This window comes from Muscardinus avellanarius, assembly GCF_963383645.1.
Source record: "Muscardinus avellanarius genome assembly, chromosome: 1".
In the NCBI taxonomy this organism is placed as follows: Eukaryota; Metazoa; Chordata; class Mammalia; order Rodentia; family Gliridae; genus Muscardinus; species Muscardinus avellanarius.
This window is the reverse complement of record NC_137786.1, coordinates 186,115,672-186,129,537: the sequence shown is the minus strand read 5'-3', so window position 1 is coordinate 186,129,537 and position 13,866 is coordinate 186,115,672. Positions and strand designations below refer to the sequence as shown.

The following is a 13,866-nucleotide window of genomic DNA, read 5'->3' as shown; positions in this document are numbered from 1 at the left end:
CCCTGACATGATTTTTACAATTCACACATCTACCCGCAGCATGTGAGCGTACAAATTCCAGCTCTGCCAACCCAGAATGTGACAGCGTTCACTCTGTTATACGCTCAGTAGTTGTGAAGCAGTACCTCAGACTTCTAGCCAATAACCTGTATTCTCACTTCATAAATATATATTTGTTCAGATAAACATTCTTACAAAGTAAGAAAAATTAAACTGCATTCCATTATCCACTGAACAAATCTTGAATGAAAGGTCAAGATTACCCAAAGGCAGGACTGCCACTGACTGGCAGGCATGTATGGGGGCCACCGCCTCTTCTCATTGGCCAAGGTCTGGGGACTCTGAGCCGTTCTCCTGTGTTGTCAGTGAGACCTTATGAAGGAGGCTTCTGGTGAAGTTAATCTTAGTGAGTGAAAAGTGGACCAGGTCAATGTCCAGGGAATGCCTGCTGGGAAATGAAGGAGACACTGCCTGGCTTTTCTTTTTTTCTGAATAATCCAAATAAACGTTACCTGTGCATTATAACAGCCAAGATATGGAAACAACCTGTGTCTGTCAATGGGCTAAAATGTGAAATATATGTACATATATACAAATACACACATGCATACACACACACACACACACACACACACACACATACACACAGTGGAATGTTATTCAGCCTTAAAAATGGATGAAATCCTGTCACTTGCCACCACACGGATGAACCTGTAGGACATGATGCTAAGTGTAATCAGCCAGACACAGGAGGACAAATATCACATCATTTCACTGATACATGGAATCTTTGAAAACCTTGAATTCATGGCAATAGAATAAAATAGTGGTTTCCTGGGGCCAGGAGGTGGAGGAAATGATGGTTCTGGAGATCTAATGTACAACATGGTTACTACAGTTAAGGCTTTATGTACTTGAAACTTGCTAAGTATCCTCAACACACACAAACAGATAACTGAGGTGGTACATATGCTAATTAAAAACCATTCACAATGTGCACATATATTGAAACATCACACTACACACCTTGAATATATGTATCCATATACCTCAGTTAAGCTGAAGAAAACATACACTGCACTGGTTCCCTGATCAGAACGGCTCTTAATGTGGCAGTTGTGGACCATGGAACCTCCCACCAGCCCAAGCCTAATTCCATCTATTTTTGTTCTCAACTACCAGGTCCTCGCCTCCGCAGGAATATCTCACAGTCCACCTGCGATCGTCCTGACTGGGGATGCCAGCTCACCAGAAGAAGAAACCGACAAAAACCTGGCCAACAGGTACACATCCCAGGTGCCTGAACCTTGTGCTATGGTGGGCAGTATTTTCTAGAATGTGGGATCAGATAGCAATGTTTTCTTTTATAAAACTTTCTGGTATCACTTATTGATGAAAATACTATTAAGCAGGTTTTCAAAATGGTGTGTTTTTAAAAATAGGTTTTCAAAATGGGAGAGGAAGCTTAGAGTTTTTCCATTATCATCCCACCAAAATGAATTTTTCTTTCTGAATTTGACCCTCTGCACTCTGCTAACCCTTAAGGGAAGTACCAACCACAGCAGGGAAGTTTCTTATAACTGTCCAGATTTTGCAGACAAACCTGAAAAGGGAGAGTCTCTGATGGTAGAATCCTTACCCCTGGTCAAAGTGGGCCCTGTATGGAAGCTGGTCTCTTGGGAGGAGCACTGGCTTACATGCGCACTGTCTCCTTCTTCTTTTTTTTTTTCAGTATTGAGGATTGAGCCCAGGGGCATTCTACCTCTGAGCTATACCCCTAGTCCTAACCCTATTTTTTTTCATTCTTTATTTTGAAACAGGGCCTCACTAAGTAGCTGAGGCTGGCTGCAAACCTGCAATCCTCCTATCTCAACCTCCCAAGCACTGGGATTTCAAGCGTGTGCCACCACGCCCAGGGCTGTCTCTATTTTACACAACACTGATCCATGCATTGGTCTAGATGGAACAAGATTATCTGAGTGTAATTTCCAAAAAGGTCAAGAGAGGATTATCACACAAACACACTCACTAACAAGGAAAGCATCAGGAGAGCAAATAGCAGAATGGATTCAAGGGAGAATGGGAGAAGTGGACAGACATATATATCAGTGGGGGAGAAAGGAATAATGGGATAAAATTGTGAAGATAGATACAAAATAGGTCAATGTTCTACAGGACAATGAACCATACTTTTATCTTTTCTTCCATACAAAAATTACCACATACCACAATTCTATGTTCTGATGCTTCTACAAATTATATATTAACTTAGAACCTGGGTCCCTAATAGAAGCTAAATAGTGTAAATTGGGCATGGGGGCACATACCTATAATCCCAGCTACTCGGGAGGGGTGAGACAGGAGGCACTTTAGTTGGAGGCCAGGCTTGGCAACAGAGCGAGATTCTGTCTCAAAAGTAAATACTGTAGTAAGGTTGTATTCTCTTAGAGCAGTGGTTGGAAAAGTTGAGTGTGCATCAGGGTTACTACGGGCTGTTTAGTCACAGCCCCAGGGGCCATTCCCGGGGTCTGTGATCCAATATGGCTGAGCTGGGGCCTCAAAATTACATTTCTAAAAACTTCCCAAGATGAGAGTCAGAGGACTCCTGGGGGATGCTCTGGGATGACCCTGAAAGAATAGAGTGGCCTCTTTCTGCCTGTTTCCTAACGTGATGACTCTTGTGCCTTCCAGAGCCCACAGTCCCCACCGGAGGCTCTCCCACCGACACTTGAAGGTGTCCACCGCGTCGCTGACTTCTGTGGGTAAGGGCTAGGCCACTTGAAGTTGTGTTCGAATAGCAAGATTGAGCTTTGGCAGCTTGGCCGGGCTCGACTCCTTCCCCTCTGCTCAAGGTGGCCCACCCCTGTAAGCCCCAAGAGAAGGGTAGATCAGCCCCCGTGTTTGGATCCAGAAGTATGATACCTAATTTCACTTTCTTCTGGTAAAAAAGACTGGGACATGAAGAGGAAGATGAAGAAGTCCCAGAGGAAACAGCTGGGGGAAGCTAAATCCTGGGGTTGAGGGGGCAGAGTCCTTCAGCCCTTCTAGAAAGGCCACATCCAGGTCAGAGTGAGTGCGGGCTGGCTGTTCAGCCACTGCTCCTTCCCCAGAGGGGTCTCATCACCTTTCCTGGACCACTGGATCCCAGATACCGTACAAACCTGGGCCCTGCCTCTGTGTGGGTCACAGTCTATGAGGAGACTCAAAAGTGAGCAGACATAATCATCTTACAGTGGCCCCTGCAGAAGAGCTAGGGAAACCAAGGCAAGAAAGAACAAGGCCAGTTCTTCCCAGGATATGGAACATTACATAGGTATTCCGGAGGGAATGCCACTTGAGTTGCCCCCTTAGAGACCTGGACAGATAGACAGGAGGGAAGAAAGGCATTGCAAGTGGATGGAGAGACATGGTAGGAAGCAGAAGCCATGCGGGGCACTAGGCTGCCAACTGCTGACTCTGCTGTGTGCATTAGTCAGGATTCTTTTTCAAATGATAGAAACCCAATTCACACCAGCTTACACCAAAGTAATCATTGTGATATAATAATAAAAGCCAGGGCTTGTGGTTTTAGGCGGTGCTGAATGCAGGTGCTCACATGGGGGTATCAGTCATTGTCCTGTTCTATCCCTCAGAGTTTCCTTTCTGTTGCATTAACTTTTTCTTGGGCAGGCCCTTCATATTTGGCAACAAATGAGGTAAAGGAGTTCTAAGCTTTCATCTTATCAGAGGAAAGAGAGTCCTCTTCCCACACACCCACGCAATTCCCAGGATGTCCTTTCACTGGCCCCACGTGTCCATCCCTGAGCCAACCCCTGTGGACACCTGAGTTGAATTCTCTGATTGGCCAAGCCTGGTCCATGTTCCCACTCTTACTCTTGGCACTCGGGGTGGGGCTGTGGGTGCAGGTGGTTCCTTCCTAACTAATGTATGGGGAATCAGAGAGCTTCCACTCAACCCAAATGAGGAGGCAGAAGTGGGAATGGAGAGCCAGGCGTGGTGGCGCATGCTTATAATCCCCGTACTTGAGAGGCTGAGACAGGAGGATCCGGGTTCGTGGCCAGCCTCAGCTACTTAGTGAGGCCCTGTTTCAAAATAAACAATAAAATAGGGCTGGGGGTGTAGCTCAGAGGTCAAATGCCTCCGGGTTCAATTCCTAGTACCAAAAAAAAAAAAAAAATGTGGGAATAAAGGCTGAGGAGTCAAGATGGGAGCTGGAGAGAGGCTGGAGCCAAGGGGCCCCAACAGGAACATGTGGAGACTGTGAATTTAACAGGGCCCAGTTTGAAGTTGGGATGTTACTTTGAAAACCATGAGATGTCCCCAGGAGATGTGGTGGGAGAATGGCGTGGTCAGACACGGCTGCTTAGAAAGGTCACTCTGATAGGCAGTGAGGGAGAGATGGTGGGAACGGCCTGCAGGCCGGGGCCTTTGGGTGGCTGGTGCAGGTATACAGATAAAGATGTACATAGAGGTTGGTAGGCTCAGTGGTCGGTAGGCTCAGTGGTGTTTATAGGTAAAAGCCAGGTCTTGGCCAGATGGTTGAACATGGGGGTGTTAAAACAAAGGAGGTGTAGAGTGAGGCCTGTGTTCCTGGGCAGCTGGGTGAGACAGGGTGTCATTTACCCACCTGACCTACCAGGTTCAGGACAGGGGGCAATTTGGGGGAAGGATGTGATAGACTCTGTGAGTTGAGGAAGGCAGCCATGGCTTTGCATCTGGGGCCTATAATCTTTGGGCTTCTTTCTTTATCCACACCTTCAGCTCACAGTTTGTTAAAGAAAGAGAATCCAGAAGGAAGAACGCACCAGGGGAGTGGACATCATGGAGGAGGGCTCTCGAATGGCCTTTTGTTAACAGCAGAGTTTAGGGCAGCTCTGGGAACCGAAGGTGGCTTCATGGCCACATGTAACTTGCTGCAGCCACAGGCTACAAGCCAGAGGGGCCGGGCCTGATGAGGAAGCACCGTCTGTCCCCGTGCAACCCTGTCCGAGGTTCTGCAGGCCTGGTCAGCATGCCTGGGCTGAGGCCACTGCTGCAGAGGCCCTCACTCCAATCTCACCCTCCCTCTGCAGACCCTGCGGGGCACATCATTGACCTGGTGAATGACCAGCTGCCAGATATCAGCATCTCAGAAGAGGACAAGAAGAAAAACCTGGCGCTGCTGGAAGAAGCCAAGTCGGTGAGTGAGCGATTCCTGACACGCCGTGGGAGGAAGTCCAGGAGCAGCCCTGGAGATGCCCTGTCAGGTAGGCAGAGCCGGGGGCCCCGGGGGCCTGCCCTGAGCCCCTCCAGGGTGCTATGGGCTGATTAGGGAGGGGAAAAACCAGGCCCCCGTTGCAGCGGGAGCCCTGCTTCCCAAAGGGAGGGCTTTGACCTGCTGCGCCCAGTCCTGTAGGCTTCCAGAGGCCAAAGCTTTGTGGAGAATCCTCCAAGAATGCACCTTGCCCACTTTCAGAGGCCTTAAAATGCCAGCCCAGAAAACTTCCCTGCTTTTTGGTCCTGTGTATGACCATCATGGTACCTCTTTTGCCAAAGAACATCAGTTCTCATGATACCCATGAACTCAACTGGGCTCCCTCTATTCCTTCCCCAGCTTCCACCTCCCTCAGTCCTGCATGAAAGGAAATCCTGTGCATGCACAGACCCCCAGTCGCCCTGCATGGGCAGGGCCTGCGTGGCATCCCCACCTTCTTCCTGAGGCCCTGCTCCATGGGCACCTCCTCTGCAAAGGTCTGAGGAGGCTGCTCTGGGCTCCCTCCCCTGACCTCCAGCTGTGGCCTGGAAGGACTTGGGCACTGAGGGAGGACAGGCAGTCTTTGGGAGAATTTCTGGGGGTTGAAAGAATGTTCTCCGGGGCTCTCTTCTTACCTCTATGCTAGAGTCCCTCTTCTTCCAGCAAGTCTGAATGAACTTGAGTGGGTCGGGGCTTGAGTGGGTGGGTGGGGGGGCATTTGAAATCTAGGACGTCTGGCTCATCTAGGAGTACAGCCTTTGGAGCTTTACCTGCTGAGCAGTGGCAGTTTCTGGAAAGTGATGAGGTCAGGCCCAGCGAATTGAAGAGTGTGATCTCCCCGCCCCCCACATGACTCAGGGCCCCTGAGCCAGGAGGGCAGCAGGGATGGTGGTGCTGTAAAATAGGAGCCTTCTATGGCAGTCTAGTATCCGCCCAAGCAGGACCAGATCCGAGGGGTGAGAAGCACCTGAGGGAATGCTGCTGTTAGGGGCGTGTTCACCCTTCACCAGTGCCAGGCCGTCCATGTCTGTCTCCGCAGCTGCTTCCCTGAACCTCAGTCCCGGAGCTTCTCCTGCACCCTCGAGGAGCAGCCCTCTCACTGTCCCTGCCCCGCCAGGTGAGGCCTCCTCCAGCACTCCCTGCCCTGCCTCTCCCGCTGCTTCCAAGACCTTCCTCCTCAGCAACCTTCCCAGTCAGGACTCCTGCTGTGCCCCTCCGGGGGGGGGGGGGGGGCTCTGGGCTGGGCTGCCCCAAAGGAGGCAGATGTACTGTCTATTGGAGTTTGGGGCTATTGAGGGAGGCAGGAATAGCCTGGTTAACACCCAGGATGGGGGAGGACAGGGGAAGGTGTCTATGATGGGCTCCCTCTGCCTAGAGGGTTCAGAGAGAAGCCCTTTTACAACTTATTTGGAAAGGCCCCCTATGTGGGCCACTCTGGTTTTTTTTGGGGGGGTTGGTACTGGGGATGGAACCCAGGGGCTTTTCTACCTCCGGGCTTATACTCCCAGACCTATTTTATATATTTTTTTTGGAAACAGGGTTTCACTAAGTTGATGAGAGCCTCACTAAGTAGCTGAGGCTGGCTTCAAACCTGTGCGATCCTCCTGTCTCAAGTGCAGGAATTACAAGTGCGCCACCATGCTTGGCTCTGTGTGTGTGTGTGTGTGTGTGTTACTGGGGATGGAACCCAGGACATTCTACCTTTGAGCTACACCCCCAGCCCTATATTTTTATTTTTTATTTCGAAACAGGCACTCACTGAGTTGCAAAGGGCCTCACTAAGTAGCTGAGGCTGTCTGCAAACTGAGATCCTCCTGTTTCAGCCTCCCAAATGCTGGGATTACAAGTGTGCGCCACCAAGCTCAACCACTCTGGGTTTTGATTTCTTCCTTTGCCTTGGACCGGAGTCCAGAGCCACACCCCTGGGGCCACAGGGGCAGGATGCCAGGAAGAGCAGCCTGCCCTCGTCAGTGCTATGGAGCAAGCTGAGGCTCAGGTCTACAGCCTGGGTCTGCATCCTTTTGCACTGATGCCTTTTGCCCATGTGACCTCGAGGTGCCCAGCCCTCAGTTTCTGTGGAGAGTCAGTGAGGGGCCCCTCAGGTTCTGGCTGGCATGTGGGTAACAGTAAATGGTCCCAGGCCTATAATGGCTATGGGAGGACATCCTGGGAGGGGCGTACTTTTGCAACAGGGGTAACTGAGGGTCTGGGGTGCTGGATATCACTTACTAGTCAGTGTCTGGACCCTTCCAGGTTCAGATGTGTGCAGTGGCCCACAGTCCCCTCTGCCAGGATCTCCACCACAGGTAATGGCCCACGTGTTGTACTGTTTCTATGACAACAGGTCTCTCCCCTCGCCTTTTAACACTTGGGAACCTGCCATGGTGCCCTGAGAGAGGGTGCTGGGTGGGGAACACATCCTGGAGGGTTTGTGAAGAAGAAGGCGGGCTCTTCTCATTGTGGATTGACCTGAGTTTCTTTCTTTCAGCAGAAAGGGGACGAAGCCAATGTCTCTTCACCTCACCTTGGAGAGCCCGTGAGTCCAAGCTCTGCCCGAGGTGGATAATGTGGGTATAGGAGACACAGTCTTCTAGAAGCCTAGGCTGCTCCTGAGCAGGGTGCAAGTGTGTGGGTGCCTGGGCATGTGAGTGGTGGGTGGACACTAGGCACACCAGCAGATTCCTCTGTCCTACCAGGAGCTAGAAGTCGGAGCTGGAGGGGGTGACCTCTCTGGAGGTCATGCCCATAGCCCTGCACTCCCAGTCAGGCTGCTGGTCAGAGATAGGGAAACTCCAGGCCCAGCCAAGACTATGGCTTCTCTCAGCTCCAGTCTGGGCTGGGATTCTGCTGGAGGCAGACAGGAAACCTATGTTGATGACCTGCTCAGAGCAAAGTGCCTTAGCCCTCCAGTTGGTGTGGAGGGCAAGTTAGAGTACAATCCTCCCGGACATGGTGGTGCATACCTGTAATCCCAGTATATGGGAGGCTGAGACAGAAGGATCACTGGTGTGAGGACAGCCTAAGCAACTCACCTGGAACTGGGTCTAAGATAGGGTCTTCTGGAAGAGTTTCAGCACTTACATAAGACAGGACCTAGCCACAGACCCTCGCGTTCCTCACAAGGCAGGGCAACAAGAAGAGAGTACAGAACCTTGGAGCTCTACCATACCACATTTGCAAGGATCACTTGGCCCAAAGATCTTTCCCCTCTTTTGGATCATGGAACACTCTTCGAGAAGTTATTGAAAATTATTTCCCCAAAAATATCTATGATGCTTACACACATACATACACATTTGCCCATAATTTCAGAGAGTTTACAAACCTGGTGGGAAATGTGTCCCTAAGAGTGAAGGGCCTTGCCTGGCAGATCCAGGACTTGAATCTGGGGCAACTGAACTGATGCCAAAGCTTCTCTGTATTTCACTTTCCTCCCTAACTCCTAGCCCTCTGGATTTTCTTGGCTGGCTTTAAATTGCAGGTCCCTTTGTCCTTTCTGTTTTACAAACCCCAGGCTTGTTGTGGGTCCTTTTTGCAGGCCCATACTTGACTGAGAAGCCATTCCCTTATTTCTGGCACCCCTCCCCACATACACAGATGTGCCACTGGAGCCAGGCATGGTGGCACAGGCCTACAAACCCAATACTTGGGAGGCTAAGACAAGAGGATGCTGGCTTGAAGCCAGCCTCTGCAACTTAGTGAGACCCCTAGCAACTTAGTGAGGTCCTGTTTCAAAATAAGAAATAAAGCCAGGCATGGTGGTGCACGCTTGTAATCCCAGCATTGGGAGGCTGAGACAGAAGGATCCCAGTTTGCAGACAGCCTCAGCTATTTAGTGAGGTCCTTTAACTCAGTGACACCCTGTGTAAAAAAAAAAAAAAAAAAGAATATAAAATAGGGCTAGGGGTATATCTCTGAGATAGAATGCCCCTGAGTTCTATCCCCAGTACCACAAAAAATGAATGAATAAATAAATAATAAAATAAATGGACCAGAGGTATAGCTTAGAGGTAGAATGCCCCTGGGTTTAATCCTCAATATCATAAAACAAATAAATACACAAATAAATAAATAAGCCACTTGGCAGGGCCTGAGTCTCTCCTCTTTAGCCTGCCTCCAGGGTCCCAATTCTACTTTGTCTCTTTCAGAATGTCCCCAAAGGACTAGCTGACCGGAAGCAGAATGACCAGAGGAAAGTGTCCCAGGGAAGGCTGGCTCCTCGCTCTCCCACAGTTGAGAAGTCCAAAGAGCTTACAATAGAACAAAAAGAAAACTTCGATCCCCTCCAGCACCCAGAGGCCGCACCCAAGAGCCCAGCTTCTGGCATAAGCAGCAGTGGGAAAATGGCCCTGAACAGCCCCCAGCCTGACCCTGCTGAGAGTGAGCTGGGGAAACAGCTCCTGAAGACAGCCAGGGAGGGCAACCCTTTGCCAAGAAGTGCAGTCCCGGGCCCTGGAGGGGTGTCTCCACCAGCCCCCCATGGAGGAAAAGGCTCAGCTGGAGAGCCTCTGGGAAGCCCCAAGGCTTCTTCCAAAGCTCAGCTGCGGCCCCCTGTATCCCGGCCCCCTCTGATGCGGGGGGTCTCCTGGGACAGTGGCCCTGAAGAACCTGGGCCCCGGCTGCAGCAAGTTCTGGCCAAGCTGCCACTGGCCGAGGAAGAGAAGCGGTTTTCAGGCAAAGCCAGTGGCAAGCTGGCCAAGGTGCCTGGGCTCAAAGACTTCCAGATACAAGTGCAGCCTGTGCGGATGCAGAAACTGACCAAGCTCCGTGAGGTGTGTTCCTAGGGGGCAGCTGGGCTGGGTGTACACGCCAGGTCCCTCTTGGGCCAAAAACCTCCATGCTGAGGCTGGATCCTGAGCAGGGCAGCTGTGGTCTTAATTTTGATCTCACAGGGCCCTAAGTCTCCCTACTCAGAGAAGCCAGGTCCATTTGTGTGACGTCTTTCATAGCATGAGTTTCAGGTGCTTTCTGCACGTTAATATGCAGAAGTCAGTCTAGAATATAGTTGCTAAGCAAAGCCATATTTCAGGGGAAAAAGAGTGTATGGAAAGACACATGGTCCCTTGGTCCTGAGCTGTTTTCCTTCTCCAGCTGGAGCTGTTTTTTTTCAGAAACAGGAGCTCCTGATATGCCTAGGACCTGGTAAATCCAGGATAAAATAGGACTTTATTTTGTAATGGCTCCCAGCCTTCTTCGGATGCCTTTTGCACATGGATCTGAGGCCCTTAGTAAAGTTTGATGTGGACCATGAATGGCTGCTTCCCCTTGGTAAATTTCTTCCAACATAGATGGCATCCCCACCTCCCTCTGACCATCAAACTAGGCATAATGGTCACCCATGGGGCAGCCAAGCTATGCAGAGGTGATTGGGGATGTTCAGAGATGTAGGAGAGAGAGGTCAGAGTGTGAAGAAGAGAAGGGTTAACAGGACAAATGCCTACCCAGTTCTCTTTCCCAGAAGGCCAACCCAGATACAGGCCAAGGCAACTGGGATTCCATCGGGTGGGGGCTGGGGCTGGACAGGGGTCCCCTACAGAGGAGAGTGGGGGACAGGAAAAGAGGTGAAGAACCTGATAGCTCAGCCAGGATGCTTCTGGGCTAACAAGGACACATTCTGATGCTGGTGTTGTCCCATTCAGACATCCTTCGTGATGCTTTATATTGGAAGCACAGGGACCTTTGGAGTCTCGCTGCTGATGTGAGCCCTTTACATAGAAAACCCTACCTGGAGGGCCTGAAGGAGCTACTCATGCTGGGCCATAATCCCACATCTCTCAGGGAAGGTGGAACTGAAAGGACCAGACAGCCAGGATTTGCCTTCATGACCTTCAAAGTCCTAGGCCACACACCACCCCAGCTCCCTACATGCTCTCACTCAGCAACAAAAAAAGTTACAGAGAACCCGGAGGCCTCCTGCTACCAGCCAATACCCTGACAGCCGAGCACCCCACTCCTCACCCCAGTCTAGAGTGTTCAGAGCTGATGGGCTATGGGCCTGGGGAGAGGAAACTGGTGGAGCCTCGCCTACGACTCCTGCTTGGATCATGAGCACCCTCTGCTGGCCCCTTTCTTTCCTCCCTCACCAGGGGCCAACCCCTCAAGTGGCTTCTGCCACCCAGGAGGCTAAAAGTCCATTGATGACACAGTCACGGGGAAGGCGCCCTGCGGCATTTCCATTTAGTTTTCATGCTCAGTGTCTCAGAGCAGATGTGGGCTGGACTAGTCATATACCCAGGGTTACCCTCACCTCTGCCTGGCTCTGCCTGCTAAGGCCCCAGGGCAGTACTTCTCAGGCCTCCTCTGTCTGCAGGTACCATAACAGTCTGTGAGGAACTGAGGGGAGGGGAAGGGGGCTTCTTCTGCCCAGAAGATGCAGCCAGCCATGAAGTCACCAAGGAGTATTTCCAGGAGCAGCCACATGTACACCCAGGGGACCCTCCTGTCCCTGAGCCTGGAGAGCCCATCAATCCTCCAGCGTGGCTGAGCTCTTCCCTTGCCCAGAGGCCCTCAGACTTCTTTGAAAAGCAGATCCTATACCAAGGGTAGTTTAAGACCCACAGAATGTGGCACTCACAGTGGGGTTGCAGGCTCCTTTGTGGACTGGGAGAGGAGCCCATGCCCCTCAGATCTCATCATGCCGCGCCCCTCACCCCGTCCAACCGCCTTTGCCTCTGCCCCTGTTTCCCACCCAAGGCTGAGTGGTCACAAGCCCAGAGGCAACCAAGAGAGGAGTCCAGCCTGACACTATGTCTGAAACACACTGATTCTCTCCCCGTGCAGGAGCACATCCTGATGAGAAATCAGAACCTCGTGGGGCTCAAGCTTCCTGAACTGAGTGAAGCAGCTGAGCAGGAGAAAGGTAGGTGAGCGGGCAGCGCCCCGTCCCTGCCCACAGGAAGGAGGACACATGTGTCCTGCCGTCCAGCCCAGGGGCCAGGTGGCCACACCCGGAACAGACCCTCACTCTGCATTTGCTTATAGGAGCCCTGTGAGCAGCAGGGGTTCAGGAAGCGTGCCCCAGGCCTGAACTTTTGACACTGCCTTTCCCTCACACCCAGGAAGCCACCCAGATAGACCAGTTCCCCTTTCCAGATACCAGAGCCATCGCTTACTTTCTAATCTGCTGTCCCCACAAGTCTGTACCCCAGCCCCGCCCTTCTGGGTCCTGCAAGTACCTTCCTCCAAGCCTCCTTTTCTCCTCCACCCCACCCACCCCCTGCCACCCTGCCACCCTGCCACATTCATCTGAAAACCAGCCTGCCTCCCTCCCGCCTGCCTGCCTGCCTCCCTCGGTGGAGTCCTTACCCTCCTCCACTGGCCTGAGGGACCCAGCCCTGCTCAGGTCCTCAGGCCCATTCCTCTGCACAAATGCACTCATCCCCACTGCGACTCGGGACAGCCCAGCTTAAGCCCCTGCGGTGTCACTGACCAGCCACCTGGCCTGGGCAGGCTACCCGATCTCCCTCTCCACCATGTGTACAGTGGGTTTGCCATAGTGGCTTCAGAGGCCATTGTGGGGGGGGGAGGGGTCAATAAGCTCTGCTTGTAGAGACCTTGGAACCGTGCCTGTGTGTGGTGTTGTCTGGGCATCAGCTGGTGTCCTTCCTAGGTTGGGAGCCTCCAAATCTGGTGTGTTTGTCTGGACCTCCCTGCGTGTAGTTCCACTGCTCAGTGCTTTAACGATGCCTGGCACTGTATTTAGTGAACAAATGAATAGAATTGTGCAAGATGTGACAAAAGACACAGCAGGGGAGCTATTGAGGCAGGTGCATAAAAATCACTATAGCCGCAGTGCTGTGTGGTGGGGAGGAGGAACGAGGGTGTCCTCCAAGGGACAAGGGACTCCAGCCAGCCAGGCTCGCAATCCTTCCCTGTTCCCAGACCTCCTCCCAGGGATCGCTCACCCGCTTCCCTCTCCACCTCTGTCCAAGTTCCTGCTGCCTGGCCATCCCCCTCCTCTCTGAGTCATCTCACACCTGTCACTTAAAGCAGTGGGTCAGTCCTACCAGCCTTGAAAGTGGCCTTTTCTTGTTCTCTTTCCCCTTCCTGTCTCGTTGTCTAGACCTGACTCCTTTACTTGCACTGATTAGTTTTTTGTTGTGGGACACACACACACACACACACACACACACACACACACACACAGTTGACAATTTTAATCATTGTGAGTATATTCCTATTGGCATGAAGCATTCACAGTGCTGTGCTACCATTTCATCCTTCCAAGTTGAACTCAGCCGCCATTAAACACTAACTCCCCTTTCCTGCTGCCCCCAACACCTGGCAGCCATAGGTCTGCTTTCTGTCTCTGTATTTGACTATTCTCTGGCCCTCCTATAAATGAAACCATGCAATATTTTATCCTACTCCTTTTAATGCAATCAGAATGAAATTTTCTATAGCATATTATTCTATAGTATAGTATTTTCCAGAGTATAGATCATTTTGTACCCACCCTGCTTTCATTTCACTGACTCTCAATAAGCGTGAGAAGCAGGGCTCCCTGCCCTCGGCTTACAGTTGAGAAAAGCGAGACCTACAGAGTGCCTGACTCCACATCTCATGGTTTTGCCATCACATGAGCAACTCTGAAACATTTTTTAAGATGCAGATTTTAGACAAACTAATCTAGG

General features: G+C 51.4%; 1 protein-coding gene across 3 annotated transcripts in view; it reads left to right on the top strand.

Moving 5' to 3' along the window:
- Positions 1 to 13,866, top strand: part of IRAG1 (inositol 1,4,5-triphosphate receptor associated 1) — a gene marked incomplete at both ends in the record, with an annotated part of 120,254 nt that overhangs the window by 58,481 nt on the left and 47,907 nt on the right. The window contains 8 exons of one of the 3 annotated variants that reach the window (XM_080711860.1): positions 1,183 to 1,283; positions 2,692 to 2,762; positions 5,073 to 5,246; positions 6,273 to 6,350; positions 7,487 to 7,539; positions 7,725 to 7,769; positions 9,382 to 10,005; positions 12,014 to 12,092. In XM_080711860.1, coding sequence (XP_080567986.1) covers positions 1,183 to 1,283; positions 2,692 to 2,762; positions 5,073 to 5,246; positions 6,273 to 6,350; positions 7,487 to 7,539; positions 7,725 to 7,769; positions 9,382 to 10,005; positions 12,014 to 12,092 — 1,225 coding nt within the window. Of the gene's footprint in view, positions 1 to 1,182; positions 1,284 to 2,691; positions 2,763 to 5,072; positions 5,247 to 6,272; positions 6,351 to 7,486; positions 7,540 to 7,721; positions 7,770 to 9,381; positions 10,006 to 12,013; positions 12,093 to 13,866 lie in introns of all 3 variants that reach the window. The other 2 variants (XM_080711859.1, XM_080711861.1) reach the window with 2 other exon arrangements.